This window comes from Sinocyclocheilus anshuiensis, unplaced genomic scaffold (assembly GCF_001515605.1).
Source record: "Sinocyclocheilus anshuiensis isolate Anshui unplaced genomic scaffold, SAMN03320099.WGS_v1.1 scaffold1051, whole genome shotgun sequence".
Taxonomy (NCBI): Eukaryota; Metazoa; Chordata; class Actinopteri; order Cypriniformes; family Cyprinidae; genus Sinocyclocheilus; species Sinocyclocheilus anshuiensis.
This window is the reverse complement of record NW_015546234.1, coordinates 163,582-185,443: the sequence shown is the minus strand read 5'-3', so window position 1 is coordinate 185,443 and position 21,862 is coordinate 163,582. Positions and strand designations below refer to the sequence as shown.

General features: G+C 36.0%; 1 protein-coding gene across 1 annotated transcript in view; it reads right to left on the bottom strand.

The window, feature by feature from the left end:
* The window catches only part of daam1b (dishevelled associated activator of morphogenesis 1b), a 78,353-nt gene that overhangs the window by 4,694 nt on the left and 51,797 nt on the right, over positions 1-21,862 (bottom strand). The window contains exons 4-25 of the mRNA XM_016503454.1: positions 21,610-21,681; positions 21,317-21,411; positions 18,504-18,837; positions 18,288-18,398; positions 17,971-18,074; positions 17,804-17,870; positions 17,503-17,620; positions 17,226-17,364; positions 16,944-17,002; positions 16,002-16,189; positions 15,792-15,882; positions 15,669-15,703; positions 14,990-15,097; positions 13,788-13,817; positions 12,904-13,001; positions 8,225-8,309; positions 7,397-7,503; positions 6,048-6,136; positions 4,812-4,980; positions 4,609-4,716; positions 2,570-2,630; positions 2,367-2,498 (exon numbers count right to left, since the gene is read on the bottom strand). Coding sequence (XP_016358940.1) covers positions 2,367-2,498; positions 2,570-2,630; positions 4,609-4,716; positions 4,812-4,980; positions 6,048-6,136; positions 7,397-7,503; positions 8,225-8,309; positions 12,904-13,001; positions 13,788-13,817; positions 14,990-15,097; positions 15,669-15,703; positions 15,792-15,882; positions 16,002-16,189; positions 16,944-17,002; positions 17,226-17,364; positions 17,503-17,620; positions 17,804-17,870; positions 17,971-18,074; positions 18,288-18,398; positions 18,504-18,837; positions 21,317-21,411; positions 21,610-21,681 — 2,400 coding nt within the window. The remainder of the gene's footprint in view (positions 1-2,366; positions 2,499-2,569; positions 2,631-4,608; positions 4,717-4,811; positions 4,981-6,047; positions 6,137-7,396; positions 7,504-8,224; positions 8,310-12,903; positions 13,002-13,787; positions 13,818-14,989; positions 15,098-15,668; positions 15,704-15,791; positions 15,883-16,001; positions 16,190-16,943; positions 17,003-17,225; positions 17,365-17,502; positions 17,621-17,803; positions 17,871-17,970; positions 18,075-18,287; positions 18,399-18,503; positions 18,838-21,316; positions 21,412-21,609; positions 21,682-21,862) is intronic.

Here is a 21,862-nt window from a genome sequence, read left to right as displayed (position 1 = left end):
GACAAGTCATGTCACTCGGCGGCCATCTTTGAAACGCCTCTCGGGCATGCAAGTGCAGCTCCTATCACTTTGTATGGGAAACATCAAGTTCTCCAAAACTGTTCACTAAGCTTACGATCAAATTTCATATTTGAAATCACCAATGAAATCTGACAACAACTGTGTCATAAATGTTGTTTCTTTTGCTCAAATAGCGTAATAAAATGCTTATTTTTCAGGCTAGATCAGCCAGTGCGCATGTGCAGTCTTGAGCGCACGTCTCAGAGCACTGACTGTTTCTATAGCAATCGTGTGTCGTTTTCTTTACGTTTTCTGACTAAAAGCAACCAAAAAGCCATTTTAAAGTGGTTAAGCAAATAATGATAAAAATAATAATAATAATAATCGGCAGGGATCCCCAGACCAATACAATTAGTGTGCCTCCTCTATTTTAAAACCAACGAGCCGCCACTGGTTTCTATAGCAACCTGGACTTCTAACGGCAGCTGCAGTGACCTTTACCGATTAGAGATTGGCTCTTTCATTCAGAAGGCGGGGCTTCCTGCGATTGAGCGGCCATATTGAGCGTTGCATTCTTCCCCATTCAAAACTATACGAGTGACATGTCTGGGGTATTCTATAGTCTTTGCTTTAGCTGCATTCATCGTGAAGCTTGCTAATTAGCACATTATTAGGAAAGGTCGATTTGCAAAGATTCATTTAAAAACCTTATTTCGCATTATGCACAAAATTCAATAATGCATTCAAAAGTAGTGTATTGTGCATTTTTTTCATTTAAAAGTACTGCTATATGAACAAAAGTGTAATAACATTTGGTTTGCAAACACTTTAAACAAATAAGGTGCTTTTTTTACAGCAGTATTCCTTTTACATAGTAGCAGTTAAAATATTTATTGTAGGCCTAAATCTCAACTTATAACATTAATGTAATCAAATTAAATATAAAACAAGCTATTTGCCACTTAACGTTTTTATAGAAAATATTTTAGTTTGTTATAGAAAAACAAGTTATGCTATGTTATAATAAAATTATAACAGGCATCTTACTGCAGCAGCGCTCACATGAAGCGCTCACGATGAAATTATTTAGGCTAAGCATTAACATTCACAAACCACTGTCCACTGTTATTTTTAACATAAAAGAATGCAACGTGCTCGTAATCACGACTTCATAAGTGGGAAACAGGAAGTTTCCGATAGCACGTGAAGACAGCAGAGAAGCGCTCTCGCTCAGCACAGTGGAGTGCATCGTTTTGTTAACTTTGTGGTTTATTATTTTGAGTCGTTTGGGACACGGTAACACACGGCCCTCTCACAATATATTGCTTTACAGATCTATCACTCTTGCTGCTCAGAAATGTTCACGCAATCATGCTGCACATGTCATAAGTTCCGCGCTCCGGCGCGGTTAGCGCTCACACTCACTAATCTATATATAACTGAACCGCGCTCTGGCCCACCTCTTCGAACCGAGCCAGGGATGGCTAAACGAACCGCGCCCGAGCGCGGCACGGAGCGATCACACTAGAACCGGGCTTTGGGGGTCAAACGCGCTCGGGCACGGTTAAGATTGCCTAGTGTGAGTACGCCCTTATATTCTCCCGCATCCCGCACACACGAGTCTCTACCCGCCCGCACCCACACTCGCCCATCAAGTGTTGTCCCGCGCCGCACTCTGCTGCGTTAGGTCCCGCGATAGTGCCGGTCTCGGTGTACTCACACTAGGCACGGTTGCCTTGAACCGAGCCCGAGCGCTCACACTGCATGCGTACCGCGCCCGAGCCCAACTGAACTTTGCCCTGGCCCACCTCTTCCAACCGGGCCAGGGCCAACTAAATGAACCGCACGGTTCAAAACGTGGTTCAAAACACCTAGTGTGAGTACACCCTAAGAACTTGAATGTGGGCTATCCCATTTATGAGAGATTTTAACATCTGAAACAATCACAATCCTGTCATAAAAGCCCAATATCATGAATTTGCTGCATTTTACCTTTAAATCAAGTAAAAAGAAAACCTTGACATTTTATATATACCCATTTCCCCTCACAGGACTGGAAGATATTGTGTATCGTGTGTGTTAACAACCGTCTGCCTCGCTCTGCACAGATGGACCTCTCAAAAGCAATAAGAGTTGTATGTCATGTTCCCTCTCTGTGTCCTGTGGGGGCCCCAGAGGCCAGTGAAAGTGCCACATAGGAAGCGTTCACAGTGAGAGGTTGAAGGTCAGCTTCTGCGCACAGCAGGACGTGGAGGGTGACCGCAGCCTGTTTCTCCAGCTGGCCTTTGAAGGAAAGGCTGAGCACCAGGATGTGCATCTTAAAGATACACACTCAAACAAACAAATGCAGTCCAACACACACTCACCAGTTCTTTGGCCTCACTGAGGGAGTCCTCGACATCAGAGAAGCTGAAACTGGCCACTGTGATGAACTGGCTGACTACAGACACAAACTTATCCCCGTACTCCTGAGGACGCTTCTTCTGGAATTCTAACTCCTGCATGAGAGAGAGAAACTAGATGATTTGCTTTTAAGCTTGAGAACAAAGAGGAATCATGCAGCACTTACGCTCTCTACGCTCTTCAAGCCACTACGAAGATGATTGATCTCCTTCTCCAGTTCAGTCATGCTGGAAAGACACAATCATAGAGATCCCTGTCATTTTATGTGTAATCAAGAATGCATTTTCTAGAGGAGAGGGGGGTAAACTGTGCCCCTTTTAAATTAAGTTAAGAGAAATTATAAAAACTAATACTAGTCTGTCTACTATAAAATCTATAGCATAGGGACACATTAATTGTGCCACATAAAGCGGCAAGTTGAATCAGTTGGGAATATGTGAACGAGTTCATAAAAAAAAATAAAAAAAAATAAATACACAATCCCATGCCAAAGTCTTATTTTACTGCACATTTTTCATATTTTCAGTAAAATAAGGTCAATAATCAGAACATCTGAATATTGTGAAACAGTTTTAAACATTTTTTATATTTAACTATTGAATATTATTCAAATTTAATACTTAAATGAGAGAAAGCTTGCAATTGGAGACAAAGCTTACATTTATTAGTTAATATTTGCAGTATCTGACACCCCACAGCTACTATTTTGTAAATGCTTCATTTAATAATACGACTAATGACTTAGAATTTAGATAATTAAAACAATTAAAAATTTACCAACAATTATATATTTTAATGTTTTTTTTTAATTATTCTATTTTTATATAAATTAAATTTAAATGTATTTTTATTTACTTTTTTATGAATTAATTTTACTTGCCATATAAAATAAAAAACTGATAACACTTTACAATAAGGTCCCATTAGTTAATGTTAGTTAATGCATTAAATTAACTAAATTAACGAACAATGAGCATTCATTACAGTATTTATTAATCTTTGTTAACATCAGTACATTAGTTATTGTTATCTCAGGTCCATTAAAATAATACGAAAATTAATACAAATTTGATATTTTTTAGTTTGATTTATTAAATATTTTAATATTTTTCATACGTACTGTACATCTCTCAATCACAGTCAGTTGTACATAATGGGCCCTTTTTAACTATGTGGTTATATGGTTACTAAAATCTCCATATACCGTACGAGATGACCATATTTATCCTTTTATCCAAACAAGTTGCACTGATAAGAAGCACAGATATGTATAACAGGCATTTATCTGAACTTTAACCCCTGTGATAAAACTCAAGTGACTCCATTAGTCAGATACCGCATATAATGTGTGTGAACGGCTCTGTTTAGAGTTCAGCTATTCTTAGCTGCAGGACTGATAGCCGCTTGTCTTCAATCTGTGCAGCCTTTATTCCTCCCTCCACACAAATAGGCCATTGTAACGGACTGAACAGTCAAAGTACACAGAGACGTTGTTATGGAAAAGCCTGTCGGCACTTGCTGATTGGCCACTCAAACTCATTGTACCTTGTGCAACATAATTTTTATTTGCTGAATAAATGACACTGATTGATAGACCGAGTCAAACAAACAGAATCCCTTATTTCATTCTTTCTACACCCTTAAATTAGATCATGGGCAAAATTTGTTGTGACTTCACTTGTGGACCAAGCATGATTACATTAGCCTCGCTGGCGCAACTAAAAAAGTAGTTAAGTGGCCGTTCTACTGTACATTTGGATAGTCCCTTAAAGGCAATGACTCAAAATTAGAAACTATTTTCTAAAGGGCGAGAGTGTCACAACAAGCATATCACTCACAATTTGGCTTAAATTTGTTGGCACGCACTTCACAGCAGCACGCAGATCTCGAGAGGTCATCGAGGGGAGCTCTATTCACACTCTGTCTGCTGTGGTGGTATGCATGTATCTCTCCTCCACTTATACATTTCAGCACGGAGAGCCGAGGGCCCCATTTCCTCCAACTATAATTTAGGGTTTTGCTCTGCATATGTGAGTAACCAAAAGCTTGTATGACCCACAGCATGGATTTAGGCCCAGTGGTGGGTGGGAGTGACACCGCAAAAACTATTTCCAAAATCCATTTAGCGCAAGTAGACCCTAAAGGCCTGTAAATCGTAAAGCTGACGAAAGAAGCGCACACCAGCCACTCCGCAGCTATACCTACTTTACTTTTGCAGCTTCCGGCACGTTCTGCAGCTCCTCTGAGAAGAGCATGACTTTAGAGTACTTCTTCTCCAGAATGGTGATCAGGTAGTGTAGGAGAGTGATATTCCTGCAATGGGACAAAGACGACAATAAAAGTAGGAATATAAAAGCTATAAATAACTGTCTTGTTTATTCTTTCATAGACAGGATATATCTTCTCACTTGTCGATGCTGGACTTGGTGTCTGCAATCTTGTTGAGTGAGGAGATTTTGAAGCCGTAAGCATTGCCTCTCTGTCCTTTGTTCATGTAGTTGCCGAACGCCAGCACCACCTCCAGCAACTGCTTGAGATTCCTACTGTGCAGCACCTCTTTTGAGGCCTTGGTCAGTGCTGCAAAGTGAAACACAAACACGCAATGCAAAACAAGCCTAAAATGTTTAATGTTCATGAACTATACTGTAATCATTATCACTGACAAATTTAGGCAGTAGAATATCTGTAGAATAGTCTGTCAATTGTGACATGATAATGTAATATTGTGAAATATTATTACAATTTGAAATAACAATTTTTTATTTGAATATACTTTAAAATGTGATTTATTCCTGTGATGCAAAGCTGAATTTTCAACAGCCATTTCTCCAGTGTCACATGATCCTTCATTCTAATATGATGGTCTAATATTTGGTGTTCAGTTATTATTAGTGCTCAGTTATTGATAATGGTTCTTATTATTGTCAATGTTACAAATACTTTTTGCTGCTTAATATTTTGTGGAAACATTATTTATTTGAAATAGAATCTTTTGTAACATTATAAATGTTTTTTACTGTCACTTTTAATAAATTTCATGCATATTTGCTGAACAAAAGCATTAATTTCTAATAAGCACACACACACACACCCAAATATTTGAATAGTAGTATATCATGGTTTCGGCATAAATATTAAGTAGCACATCTGTTTTCAAAATTAATAATAATAATAATAATAATAATAATAATAAATGTTTATTGAGCAGCAAATCATATTAGAATGATTTCTGAAGGATCATGTGACACTGAAGACTGGAATAATGGCTGCTGAAAATTCAGGTTGGCATCCCAAGAATAAAATACATTTTAAAATATATTACAAAAGAAAACAGATATCTTAAATTGCAACAGTAGTTCACAATATTAGTTAACTATGTCAATCATAATGTTTCCAAACTTTTGATAAATGCTGTACATATATAATAATTTTATATATATATATATATATATATAATTTTTAAATTTCTTTTTATTATATTAATTATACATTACATTTTAATTAATCTGAATATTCTGCACTTGAATACAGTAATAATTCATAAGTAATTTCAAAATAAGTAAATCAATTTAAAAAACTGTTTAAAAAGGTAATCAACTGACATTTTCTCAATGTAAATGTATTTAAAGTGCACATGCGCGAACCTTCAACTTTAGGTTTAATTTCTGAAATCCTCTCAGCAAACTTCTTTTTGAAGTACAAAGACTGTAACCTCTGCTGGTAATGGTTTATTCTGTGGGAAGGACAAAGATAGCGGATTGGACAAGGGAAAAAGGGAAAGTACATTAAATATAAGAGCAAGGTCCATTAAAAGGATTGCACACTACATCACCCATAATAGATTCTAAATGAGCTGTAGATTTATTGTCTTGCATATGGCACAATAAAACGCATATGATCTGTACACACAGCATTAATGGTTCCACTGAATAAAGAACAAACAGCCTGAACCAGTGATCTGACCCTGACGCTGCTGTGTTGCATTCAGCACTCTCGTGTCGGGGACCATCACCTTGGTTACTGCACTTGCCGAGGGGCCAAACACAGCCTTGGAGATTAAAATCGGACAACCCAGTCGATTCTTGGAAAGATTTGTCTTCCATCCTCTATACTCCAAACACATCAGCCACAGCGCAGTGAAAAAAACTCACTAGGGTCTCATAAACAGGAAGAAAAAGCAAGCAAGCCAAGGCACCTGTGATTTGTTTGGCTAAGCTCCTCTGCTAGAAAGCATAAGGCTGCTGCATATCTATGATGAGATAGTACTTACTTATTTAGTTACAAAAAATACTGATGCTGAATGGGATCCTCAGCTTGACCAGATCAATGTGTCACCCAGGATTCATAACCCTTTTCCTTCCTTCCTGCTGAAAATCGCATTTACCCCTGACACCACGTGTGTGTGTGTGTGTGTGTGTGTGTGTGTGTGTGGAAAAACGAAACAGATCTGAATAAGCCACTGTACAGTGGTGGGTGGCCTTCACGGATGAGATATTCCTTACATACAATGTACTAGGCCAACATCATGAAATCCACTGTGTGGGACTGTGGAGGTGAACGGCACGACGCTCATCGTGGTCCCAAGATGAAATAAAGATCCAAGCCAATCAGCAATGGGGCTTATGGGTAGTGTGCAGCAAAATGTAGGTATCAGGTTAAGTTTTTGGAGCTCCTTAATAAAAATGTCTTCATTTTTGGAGTGGGGAGCATTTATTTTTGAAATGGACAAAGACTAACTTAGTTAAGCCCTCACATTTATCTAATTAAATAAAGCTCCTCATGATAAAAGTAGAATTGTGAGAGAAAAGGGAAAAGTTAATCAAATTAGGGTCCATTCACACTCGTGATGCGTTTTTTTTACTTCTTTTTACTCGAGATGCATCACAGTGGTCAAAGACTTGTGTATGTTTACAAAGACCAATGATTAAAAAATAAAATGTGTCCTATATGAACAGCCCGCTTAAACTGTCACCATGATGATTAACTGTCCTACCTGCTCATTTCATAGAGGAAACGGTCTGCCTTTGCCATGCGGTCCAACTCATGTTTGTGCTCCTCCAGTAGGTCCACATCACACTTCTCTGGGACAAACTTCATCATCTGGAGCAGTAAAGAAAACACCATTAATTACATTAATTGTTTCTGCCTTATAGTAAAAAAAGTAATTGTAACTTAGTTTCTTACAGTTACATTTATGTCACAATTGCAACTTTATAACTCACAATGTGACTTTTTTCCATAATTGCAACTTTGTATCTCATAATTGTTTATTTCTAGTAATTGTGTCTTTATGTTGAATATAAAGTGTGAATGTCCATGATTATTTCCCATAATTGCGACTTTATATCTCACAAATTATGACTTTTTCCATAATTGTGTTTATTCTACATAATTGTGACTATGCATCTCACAAATGCAAATTCTTTCCATAATTGCAACTTCATATCTCACAGCTGTGACTTTATAGCTCACAACTGTAATTTTTTCCCATAATTGCTACTTTATTTCTCACAACTGCAACTTTATATCTCACAATTGTGACTTTTTTCCCATAATTGTGACATTTTTACTCCATAATTTCAAGTGCACAGTTGGGACTTTATTGTACACAAATGACTGTATATCTGTACTGACTGTCACACTGTCTCACAATGTTACTGTATTTCTTATTTTAAACTTATTGTAAACTCACCATTACCTGTTGTATATTTTACTCTAAAGCGGAAACAGATTTCCATACATGTTTGTTAACCATGATAGCTGTTTTAAACCCAGAATGCTTTTCCTTCTGTCCCGCACATTCCCGTCAGTTCACACTCACCTGCTCCAGCATGTCCTTGGGCAGATCTTCCTGTTCATCCATAGTCAGAATGGCTCTCTTTATTTCCTCATTGGAAACTTTCAATCTGAAACACAAGCACAGGATATACAGATCAAGCAGACTGGGACAAATAAATTAATTTGAAATTAATTCACAAATGAAATCGGAGTGATAGATCCACATCAGCAGAAAACTCAGTGAACTGTATTTAATCACACTGAGAAAAGGAAATTGCTGGGAATTTCCTCCGCTTGCATATATTTTCCTTTGGCATATAGTATAAATAAATTAATGTATGTTATTTAGAAGAGCTATTAATCTTGAGGCCCAATGATGAACCCAAGTGTTTGTTCCAGCTACCAAGAATTTCCTGGCTAACACTATATATCATTACTGGAGTGAAGAAGTGATATTATCGCATGACTCCTATAAGTTAACCCAGCATTTGCCTGCTTTACATAATCTGTGATCATCACTGGTTACGTCTCAACAGTAACATGACATTTGTGGTCAGTTTGTCGTATGTGAGTCCCTGGCCTTTCCACCAATTAGTTTGAGCTATCCATGACAAGTATGTTGTAAAACAAGCTGAAAATCTAGGGAAGATAAATATCTTCCTCCTAAAATTGAAGGTGCTGGCAGATCTTCTTAGTAGCCCTCCGACAGAGACGGTCAAAACTGCCCAGAGTTGAATCCACCAGTGCAGCCAAGATTGCACATTAATGATATAGATGCACATCTGATCCAGAGATAGCTGTGCTTTAGGCCAAGAAGAACAGGTGTTTGACGGGTCTGAGATCAGCGTTGGAGAGCAGCCTTCGTTCCCCAGCCAGGATCCAGAGAGACTGCAAACCACAGCAGCGACAGAGCTCTTTCCATGTTCGAGTCGAGGTGTTTGTGCCAAGCAGCGCTTCCAATTCCCTGAGTTCTTTCTAACAAAGTTCACATGCTTACAGGAGTGAGTGAAGTTGAACTCAGGAAGGAAAAGAATGAAATAATGGCAGCCTCAGTTCATTCAGAGGCAAGCCAACTTCATTATTAGGATGTCATTAGCGTAACCACATTCCCTCTTTATTGCTTAATCAGAAAATAATAAGCAGGAGACACAGTGGGAAGCAAATCTTGTGGAGTTGCAGAAGACTTTCCATTTCATGTGGTCACAGACACTTTACCATGATTGTGAAATGCCATGAATCAAACCTTTAGAGACCCAGTGAAATCAAAATCAAAGTTTTAGTCACACATTTAACCTTTCGTCCATGTGTGTTGGCTTTGAGGCCATCTGTATGCTAGTGTTAGCGTTGACAAAATTCACTTTGATCAGATAACAGGCATTTTCCTCATACTTGAAAACAGACTATATTTATTTAGATGATATTTAGTTATTTACACACACACAAAAAAAAATGATTTCTTTAGTTTTACTTTAACTTTTAAGCTTTTTTTTTTTTTTTACTTGTTTTCCAGTAAAAAATATCTAAAACTCCTTTACATTTACTTGAGAAGCAACACTGCATAAGAAATTAAGACTTAATTTGTCTTACTGCACAGGCAAATTTTTTTTTTTTTTTTTTACTTTTTTTTTAAGTGTAGAAAAAATACACTTCTGTTAAAAGTCCAAAACATGACCTACTGTTCAAAAGCTTCAAAAAACATTTTTTTGATCAATAAAAACTGTAAATACAGTGAAAAATGATTACAATTTAAAATAATGTTATTTTATTTTTAATATATTTTAAAATGTAATTTTATTCCTGTGATGGCAAAGCTAAATTGTCAGCAGTCATTAGTCTTATAATCATTATAATATGCTGATTTGGTGCTCAAGAAACAATGTTGAATGTTGAAAACAGTTGTGCGGCTTAATATTTTTGTGGGAACTGTGAGAAATTTTTTTCTGGATTCTTTGATGAATAAAAAGTTCAAAAGAACAACATTATTTGAAATAGAATTTGCCTTTACTGTCACCTTTGATCAATTTAATGCATCCTTACTTAAAGAATTTCTCTTAAAAAAAAAAAAAACCCAAAATGTATTAATAAATGTGGCCTTTTTTTTTTTTAAGGTATTTGATTTTTTTTCTGAAGTGTAAAGTCCTTTCTGATCTATTTCTGTGCAAGAACTGCACAGAAAAAAGTTGAGAACTGTCAACAATGAGTTGATCGCTAAGCTCTAATTAGCAATCAATTGAGCATATGTTACTCCTCAGTCTCATCTCCCTCCAGCCAGACCACCATCTCACCCTCCACCGCCTTGACGTCCAGCACCACATTCACCATCCCTAAACCAACACTAATGACTCTACAGGCTTCCACTTGAGAAGCGAATCTATTTAAATCCCTGTGAATCTCAGCTTGGGTGGTCCGTTCGGTGGCTGTACAATGGATTACACCCCAATCTGTGCTTGTGGAGATCCTAAGAGACCATTTAGGGAGGATGAGAGTGTAATAGAACCACAGGCCGTGATCTACAGAGCTGAAGTCAGCTGTTAATGTGCGTAAGATGGGGTCTCGATGTCGTCGTTCATAAACTGTCATTAATACAAATCTGCAGGGAGGATTTTGGAATGAATCTGGCAATATTGGAATTAGTCTGGTTTGTTTCATGTAGTTTGGAGTCTTGCTTTACGAGAGCCTTTGGTGTTTGGGTCCCAAGCCAAACCGCAGTCAGTCAGTAAGCTGTCATATATCCGACACCGTCTGGATTGGCAGCTGTGACTAACTTACAGTTTGCTTTGTGGGATTCATTTCGTACAGAAAGGGTAGTCCTGAGGTGACAAAGAGATATTTAACCTAAAATAAGAATTGGATCCTATAATGAAAGACATTTATCAGAACAATATCACTACTGAGAAGGAGAAACTCAGTGGGAACCCTGGATAATTAAAGTATTAAGTGCTGCATGGAAGCCTGTTTAATTTCAGCTCATTCGTACACTTTATATAGTCATATCTGTATAAAGCTATAAACTGGAGAAATGCAAACCCTGAATAATATTCAACTACCCGGGAGTTCTAAAACTAGGACCCGCAGTAGTATTTTCCTTTATTATGTCATATATTTTGAGTTAGAGAGGCTTGATCATCCTCTTATAAGTGAATGAAAATATTTCCTGAGGTTTGAATTGACAATACATTCTTTGAAGATGAAATTAAGGTAATGAGACATGATGAATTTAAATAATATAAATTTGCACAACCTTTTCTAAAGAAATGCTAATAACTCTCTTTGGGATTTGAAATGGCCAAATTAATCCAATAAAAATATTCAATAAATCAATATGTGGTCTTTTCATTAAATGAAGCCTGGATACATGGGATGGATACTAAATCTTAATAGTGATTTGTTAGAAGAAGCATTTTTTTTATTAATGTATTTGTTTGTTTGTTCGAACTGATTTTTAAAATTAATTATATGATTGCAAAAACAATGTGTCCAAGGAAATGGAGGACCTATAAGCAGGCCATTCTTCCACATTTTCTGCTAAGATTTTGGGAAAAACTCGATAGAAGGAATATATTTAAATATGGTACACTATCATTCAAAGGTTTGGAGGCAGCAAGATTTTTTAATGTTTTTAAAAGACATCTCTTACACTCAAAAAGGCTGCATTTAATTGATTAACTAAAAATAATTTTTTTTAAAAGTTATCAGTTCAGTGTTCATTCATTCATTCTAATATGCTGATTAGGTGATCAAGAAACATTTCTTATTATCAAAATTGAAAGCTGTTTTGCTGCATAATATTTTCTTTAAAACCATGATACGTTAATTCTCAAGATTCTTTGATGAATAGAACGTTCAGAAGAAAAACATTTAGTTGAAATAGAAATATTTTGTAACATTATAATTGTCTTATAATGTCAGCCAAAATATTTAATAAACGGGCAATTTTTAATATGGAAATTCCAAACCACTGCAATTTGTGGAGCTTCTGCAATCACAGAATCCTTGCGGGTTCCTTGTGTGTGAGAAAGTCAAATATCATTCCTGGCAATGACAACCAGGTTGTCAAGCATGAAAAATGATTTTTAATGATTTAAAGGGTTAGTTTACCCAAAAATGAAAATTCTGTCATTAATTACTCACCCTCGTGTTGTTCCAAACCCATAAGACCGTCGTAACTTTACAGTTGAACCACTGATGTCACACAGACTACTTTGTCGATCATCTTGGTACTTTTCTGGACCTTGAACGTGGTAGTTACCTTGCTGTCTATGGGAGGGTCAGAGAGCCCTCATATTTCATCAAAAATATCTTAAATTGTGTTCCGAAGATGAATGAAGGTTTTACGGGTTTCGAACAACACTAGGGTGAGTAATTAATTACATAATTTTCATTTTTGGGTGAACTAACCCTTTAAGGCTCGTAATTAATGAGGCGTGGTTCCTGTTGATTTTTAAAGGCCCATGCTGCACTGATTTACACAGAATTCAAGGAAGCCACCTCATAATGTATATACGTGAAGAAACTAAAGGGCGGTATGCCATTCATTGATAGGAAGTGGTACAATAACCAAGCTGGAAGATACAGTATTAAACCAGGGTGTAGGAACCAGAAGGTTTTACCCACAGGATATGACATTACATCTGGAGGGTCAGTGAGGTCCACACACACACACACACACACACACACATCAGCCGGAGGTGAACTCATACCCGGGGCAGACACATCACTCACCGTGAGAGAAGGATGTTGCAATTCTGAGCCCGGCGGCCATCGATAACAGAGAGCTCTTTGACTTTCTTGGAGCTCAGCGCATCGTCTTCAGCCTCCTTCTGTGGTCGGAGTCACAAAGGAGATACATTTCACTCAAGAGCAACTTTAAAAATCTGAATTAAAATAAAAGAATCAATACACTCTGATTCTGAATCTCAAACTAACACTGCCAGTCAAAAGTTTGGAATAATTGAGATTTTTGAATGTTTTTGCAATAAGTCTCTCATGCTCACCATGGCTGCTTTTATTTGATCAAAAATGCAGTAAAAACTGTGAAATATCATTATAATTTAAAATGATCGTGTCCTCTTTTGGAAGACCAAACAAAGTAGTTTTGCTTTCACAACGAAACAGCGTCACACACTTCTCAATGTCCACCAAATCTGCCTTGAGTGAGCGGAGGCCGGAGGCCTAGAGTGAGCGGTGGCAGGTGGGCTTGAGTGAGCAGAGGTGGGCGGGCTTGAGAACGGCGCAGCCAGCGGATTCGACGAATTCGTCCGTCGGGCTTGCGGCAACCACATGTGCCCAAAGAGAAAGGAAAAATTGAAATCGCATCATATGACCCCTTTAATATATTTTAAAAAAAATTTCCTCTGATGCAAAGCAGAATTTTCAGCAGCCATTACTCTCATCTTCAATGTCAGATGATTCTTCAGAAATCATTCTAATATACTGATTTCAAACTTTTGACCAACAGTGCATATGTGCAGTTTATAGAAACATTATCAGTAAAGTCACATTAGGTTTCCACTTTTAAATACTGTCTGGATACAAAATGAATGACAGAAAGAGTGAGTGGGGTAGAGATGATGCAAACACTATTAGATCTGTTCAACTACACTTACCTGCTTGCAGTTATTGACCATAAAGAAGTCCTAGAATGCAGGCAAGAAGCAAGGAAGATGCAGCACATGTTAGAGAGACAGTGTAGTCTGGTGAATTGATGCCAAAACATGATGACATTACTGGGGTGGTGAATGGGGAGTGTGAGGGTGCATGAAAGCAGAGCCTTCTGGGAAGTCTGTAAATGCAGTGTAAATGTGTGTGCACTGAAAGATGCATGCTAGTTGATCGTAGATGACCGGTTAATGTCTAAACAACAGCTAAACATCTCCAGCTACCTCTCCAACTCCACCTTGTATCAAATCTAGATGCTCTGCAATAGTGGCCAAAATTAATTTTCTCTAGAAAAATTTCTGTTCATAATGTGGAAATCTCCACAGTAAAAAAGCCACAGTACTGAAAAATTACAACAAATAATCACAATGACAGGAAATTAAATTGCAATTGTGAAAAATGAATTACAAGAAATATAGTAATCATGCGGGGGAAAAAAGCTGCAACTGCAAGAAATAAAGTCTGAGTTTAAGTTGCAACTGTGACAAATTAAAGAAATTAAGAAATTAAGAAATAAAGTTGCAAATACAAGAAATAAAGTCACAATTGAGATATAAAGTTGCATGTGTGAGATAAATTATATATTATATAAGCTACATTTTAATTTATTTTTACTCTGAGACAAATGACTTTCATAATAATCTGGCTTCAATAATGCTTTAATTAAATCTATACAATTTTGAGAATTTGATGAAATTGGAGAGGTTTAACGAATATCTGTTTTAATGCATTAAGCATGCTTTCAAGACCTACAAAAAGTTATTTTAAAACCAGCTTAAAGTAATTTATGCATTGTTTCAAAATGTGATTACGTAGACATGGTCAATGAAGTTTCAAGCTGTATCCAACCTAGCTTTTTCTTTTTTCTTCTCTAATTTGACTGTAAAGCCATAAGAAATATATGTAATCGCTTTATAATGAGACTAAGTGTGTGGTTTACCAAGCGCAATGAGGACGGTTTGCGAATGTCTGCTTTTCATAGGAAACTGCTGGTGATATCAATGCATTTTACAGTCTGCTAATTCAAACCCCATGCTCTGTGATGCAGGATTACCATGGGTAAACGTATGAATAGCATGCATGAGAGACAGTGAATGCTTTGTGAGATCATCTTGGATGAAAACCAGAGAAAGAAGCATTGTTTAGTGACCTGTTGCCTCTGATAGGCAGAGAAGGTCTTCTCAATGTCCACCAAATCTAGGATTTTGAAAACTTTGCTGTCGTCAATGTCTGCCCAGACGGTTCCCTCAAGCTTGTTCTGTGAAAGAAAGTGGGATGTTTAACTCAATTATTGTCCAGTCCAAAATCACATGTTGTAAGTCACATGCTATATTTTGTTAATCCTAAAAACTCAAGTAAAAAATGCACTGCAAAATTGAAAAATAAGTCTAAGATGAAGAAGATGGGGAAAAAATGCAAATAAATAAATCTGCAAAATAAATAATAAACATTTTATTTCATGCTAAAAAAATGGTAATAAAAATGGTTTCATAACATTGAAAGTCTAAATAAATAACATTTTATTCAATGCTAAAATGTATAGATAAAAATGGTTTCATAAAATTAAAAATATAAATAACATTTTATTCAATTAAATTCTAAAGAGTACAGATGGAAATAGTTTAAAGAATTTAGAAATCTAAATAAATAAAATTAAAAACTAAAAAGTACAGATCAAAATAGGTGTATTTAACTTAAAATGTAAATAAATAATAAAAACAACATACTATTTAAAAAGTCAATATATAAAAATAGTTTCAGGATATACATTTTTTTTAATCTAGTCTTCTACCCATATGACATTCTATGACAAATGCTGACAACCTGACAAAATTTAGGACAGTTTTGACACCAATTTCTGTCACTAGACTTCTCAAAGTGTTTCTTGATTAAAAGTAGAGGCTTAAGAAACAGATTTTAGCCTCTGTGAGTGTCAGAATGACCCAGTCAGCCCCTGTAATCCATGCCAGGTGGAGGGGGTAGGAGAGGCCCACCTAGAGGGCCAGGGATGGGAGGACCTCCAGGAACACTGGCTATTTGTCTCTAGAAATACAAAAGGGATGCACAGTGGTGGGTCGTTATTAATGTTTGCCTTTGAAAAAGGACATTTACATTGTTTTTTTTGTTTTTGTTTGTATATATTTGTGACATCATCAGCGTACCGTGCTGAGGTCATGTAGTCTGGCAGTCATTTCCGACACCTGCAGCTTGACTAGTTTATGTTCCCCCATTTCTCTTTCTAGCTTCTCTTTCATCTTGTTGAGCGTCTGCATCATCTCCTCCTTCTCCTGAGTTTTTGCGTCACACTCTCGCTCCTTCTTTTCCAGCTTCTGTTGAAGCTCATGGTGGTCTACAGGACAAAGATGTTAAAGGGCATAATGTTACACGTCTCTACAATGAAGACATTGCATTCCAGCCTGCTGGATCAAACTGAAATAAACAGGCTACATTCAGGTCGTGTCAGAATTAACATAATTATGAGATGACAACTCAGAAAATCTATTCTGAGCTGATGATGTTCTCATTTTTAGAAATGATTAGTTATATGGCAAGGCTTACAATGCCAAATAGATGTCATGTGCTCGTTGTTGTTGAATTTTACATTAACTCACTTCTACATGCTGGTTCATTTTGCATGATGTCATGACGGTCAAGTCATTAATTAATACATTTTCAAGTCAATCAATGTTCAAGTTTGATGACTTTTTCATTGTTGTTTAATCAGAGTGATAATTCCTACATGAACAGGTGAGGACGCGAAAAAATTGCATACAAATAAACTGCTAAATAAAATCTATTAAATAAAAAAAATTATATTCTGAATGAATGAATAAACAAACATTATATTCAATGCTTAAAATTACAGCTAAAGGAGCTTCATAACATTAAATATATATATATATAAATAAACATTTTATTAAATGCTAAAAAGTATACATAAAAATGGTTTCATGATGTCATTTTGCATGACGTCAAGTCACATGAAATTCAAGAATGGTAATTCCTACAAGATGTGAATGCATCAACAGTTACAGAGAATTTAATCTTAATGCAAAAAACAGTCTGTTGTAAAAGAAACATCAATGTGGACAACATGTGCTGACCTTTACGCATTTTTTCCGCCTGTTCCTTCCACTGTTTCACCTCATTCTCGTTGACAAGCCTGAAAGAGGATAAGTGATGTGATTTAAGGAAAAACTCATTACTCCAGTACAGATCTTGGTTTATTTGGCAAAAACTTAATGAGGGCATAAAAAAACTACAACTACTATAAATACAATACAGCAACATATGGATGCCAAAGAAAATCTAAAAAAAAAAAAAAAAAAAAAAAAAAAAAAAAAAAATTGAAAAAAAAAAAAAAAAAAAAAAAGAGACAAACTCACATTCGAACCACATTCTTTACATTGAAGTTTTCTAATGGTGTGACGTCAGGGTCGTGACCTTTGTCATTCTGCAGGACCATCTGTTGAACAATGCGGTCCAGGAGCAGCCAGTACTGCACTGTGTTCCCACTTCTCTTATCTAAAACAAAGTGCAGATTCAAACATTTCTGCAAAGTCATTTGTGGCATTAACCCGGCTAGTTTTTGCATTAATAACCAGATGACTATGCATAATTTAGTTAAAAACTAAAACTCTAAACAATGAGGTAAGCACTCACGAGGCATTAGCAGGCAATGGTGAAGAATAGACATATAGTGCGGATATGCATCTGTGTGGGCCAGCTTCTTCCGTACAAGCTCAAAAACCTGTGTCGCACTCTTCGTGTCTATATGGATCTGAAAAAAGTGTATAAATAGTTCAATTCCATACAATAGTAATAAATAGCAAGGTATATGATTAAAAATACATATTATTATTTAAAGAATAATATTTAATAATATAATTTTACATTTTATAATACTAATTGTAAACAATATATTTATTTGTTAAATATTATTATTTGTTTTTTATCTACTCACAGACTCAAACCGCCTGGATAACGTGAGCTCATCATCATTTCTCAGCATCTCAAAGTAATCCAAATGCCTGAGGAGACAAAAAAAAAGAGAAACAGCAAAATCAAGATGCTCACATTTTCTGATAAGACTCCATTAATAAAGCTTAAGTTAGCAATTGTGGCCCTTACCTGTCTAAAGTAGAGTTTTCATGTGACCTGAGTTTGTCGATGATGGGCTGAATCCCCAACATGAGGAACTCGTATCGCAAATGAACCCGGAACTCAAGGCTGGCCTACAGGTTCATTAAAGAAACACTTACTGATCTTGAGAGAACTGAGGGGTTTTATAAACAACAACCTCTAAAAGGTGAACTATGGGATGAACTATTCCTTTAAGGGCAAATAGGAGAGTTATTTTTGTAGATGCTTATAGAGGAAAGCACAGACCTGGACAGTGAGTAAATTAAAATGCATTAAAAAGTGTGGAAACAGCCGAAATGTCTTACTTCGCCAGCTCCTTGGCTTAAAACAGCGTTAATGAAGGACATAATGGCCGTTTTCAGGCTGACCTCGTCCTTGTACCGCCCTGTGCTTTTGTCCAGATCATTCAGCAATGTCTGTGACAAAAAAAAAAAGACGACAATGGGATTAGCATTTATCCTGATACAGACTCTCTTGATGTTTTCATACTTGGATTAAAGGTTATAAACAAACTAGCCCACCTGAAATCGTGTGCGCTCACAAGAGAACTTTTGATAGTGCAACATGGCCTCCAAAATCTTCTTGTGGCCGCCTGGCACTAAACACACCGCACCCATGATCTCCAGCACCGCCACTTTGGTCTTGACGTTCTCGGTGGCCAGACTCTGAGCGATGATGTTGATGCTCTCGGAGTGAGAGAGCACGTGAGCACGACCCTGGGAGTTGTTCATCAGGGCTTTGATGCAGCCAATGAGGGAAGTGTGAATCTGAGACTCGGTGGTCTCGTAATCCATGCTCTTCAAGAAGTTCAGGATGCATGTCAGGCCGTCCAAATCAATGAACCGTGTTACAAACCTATGAGGAATGAATTCAGCTGTTCGTTAAACATCTTCCCCACTTGTATTAAGTTTCATAAGCCATGATAGAAAAAATAAAAGCTTTAACTTTTAAGCCGTCATATCATTCATGTTTTCATAATTTATACATTTTTTAATTTTTCCCAGATGTCCCCTTGTAATGCTTTCTCAGAGTTACCATATGATTTCCTAGTATATATGGAAATTAATATGGAACACAGACATTTTAAATAAATCAATTAATTGTATAAAAAATATACAATTAGTTTGTAATTAAATTTAGTACTGAATTAATCCATATTTACTCAATAATTAATTAATTAATCAATCAATTGATCAATCAGTTTGCCCTTAATTTATTATTTTTTGTGTGTATTTCTAACTTTATTTATTTTTAATTTCTGCAAGATTGGGCCTCCATAACTATATATTTTTTATATATTCCTTTATTCCAAAAGAGAGAGAAAAAAAAATCATATGTCATTATAGTGAATAAAAAACGTCTCTTTTTCTCTAATTTCTAAATTTTTCTCTTATGAATGAATTGCTGTAGAATGTAGCATATTTAACGTATTCATTTTGATATCAATTTAAATTAAATATTTTTTATTTAAAATTAAAATACATTTAATTTTTTGATCAAAGTTTTATTTTATTTCTTGGCAAAAGTGAAGAGATGACAGGAAATTATGGGGAGAAGATGGTGCCATGGGACTGCCACACGACATGGGCTGGATTCAAACCCACAATAATTTGCGACATGAGCACCAACCCAGGCATGTGTGTTAACCGCTAGGCCACGGCTCTGAAAACAATTTGTAAATCTGAAAATAATTGACTCCACAGGGAGGTGATGAATGTGAAATAATATATCACATTGGTAGCTAGATTTATAGCCCCTATAAAGCACTAGACTTTAAATACAATTGCCTAAAACTGTCAATGGTTTGGAATGGTTTGATATGCAGCCTGAAGGTTATTAGGCACAAAGAGGGCTGGAGTGCTTTGACCCGAGCCCTGCAGAGGTCAGTGCTGATGATCTGTGACCCCAGGATCAAATGGTAAAAGCAGGAACCACTAAACAAACTCATGTGTCTGTGAGCATGTGTGTGATGAAAGTAATCTCATTTGCATAATTAGACCCCAAAGCACACACCATAAGGGAAGCGTTTGTTTATTAACAGAGTGAGGTACTTGCCAATGGAAAAATCATTGACGTGTTAAACTATTGCCTTGAGACAGCTGTCCTCATCTTCAAATGAAGGCAATAATGTAAGCTAAGCATTTTTTGTTGCTGTTGTTTTGATTTAGTGAGCAAATATGGACCATTTGTGACCCAGGACCACAAAACCAGTCTTAAGGGTCAATTTTTCACAATTGAGATTTATATATAATCTGAATAAATAAGCTTTCCATTGATGTATGGTTTGTTTGGATAGGACAATATTTGGCCGAGATACACCTATTTGAATATCTGGAATCTGAGGGTGCAAAAAAATACTATTTGAATATCTGGAATCTAAGGGTGCAAAAAAATCTAAATATTGTGAAAATCGCCTTTAAAGATGTACAAATAAAGTCCTTAGCAATTCATATTACTAATCAAAAATGAAGTTTTGATATATTTACGGTAGGAAATTTACAAAATATCTTCATGGAACATGATCGTTACTTAATATCCTAATGATTTTTGGCATAAAAGAAAAATCGATAATTTTGACCCATACAATGTATTTTTGGCTATTGCTACAAATTTACCCCAGTGACTTAAGACTGGTTTTGTCGTCCAGGGTCACATTTGAGATATAAAGTCCACCAAAAAAAGAGATGTTTTGAAATATTATTGCAATGTAAAAATAACCGTTTTAAATTTTTCTGTTTACAAAATAGTTCTCTTATGCTCAAAAGGTTGCATTTTTGATGAAAAATACCGAAAGAACAGTACTATTGTGTAATATTATTGCAAATTAAAATACCGTTTTTTTCTATTGGAATATATTTTAAAATGTAATATTTTCTTGTGATGTCAGTCTTCAGTGTCACATGATTCTTCAGAAATCATTCTAATATGCTGATTTGTTCCTTAAGAAAATTTGTTGTTGTGCTGAAAACAGTTGTGCTGCTTAATATTTTTTTAACTGTAAACTGTAATTTGTTTTTAGAACCGATGAATAGAAAGTTCAAAATAATGGCATTTATTTGAAATAGAAATCTTTTGTAGCATCAGAAATGTCTTTGCTGTCCCTTTTGATCAACTGAATTCATCCTTGCTGAATAAAAGCATTAATTAAAAATAAAATTTGAACAGAAGCATTGAAACCACATTTAAAATCTTATGAATATCTTGACATTACATAACAAAATAAAATATTTTTTTTAAAGAAATGATCAAATACAAATTTGGGGGACTTTGATAACTGATATATATTTGATAAAGACAAAGTGTGTGTATCTATTTGTGTTACAAATGTGTAGACCTCATAGGTTGTGTCCGCAGTGCCGTTTTAAGGCTTTCGATAGTCTTGTTGCGTTCCTCCTCCTCTTCCTTCTCCAAGGCCAACAGAGTTTTCCTCTGTAAAATAAAATGAGATGCCATGCTTACACTAGAAGCACATACAGCATGCTAGCTAGCTTAGATGTACATGTCTAACCATGGATATTACATGTTATGTGTTTTAAGGCCTCAGCGTCCAATGGCAATGTAAAATGTAAAACATCAGTTCATAGACATTAAAGAACAAAGAAATGTCTTTAAAAATGACATACTTACAGCTGCCATTGAATTGAGCTGGTCAATGTAGTACTCTGGCCAGCTAGTAGCACTTTTAGTCTCCTCTTGTTCCTGAGAGAAACAAATAAATGGATTAAAAGGCACAGAATTAACACACTATCTTTAAAGTGCCCCCATTATGGATTTTTGAAAATTACATTTCATGCAGGGTGTAATGCAGCTGTATGTGAATGTAAACAGTGAGCAAAGCTGTTGTAAAGCTGAAAGTGTATCATAAATAAAGTTATTGTCT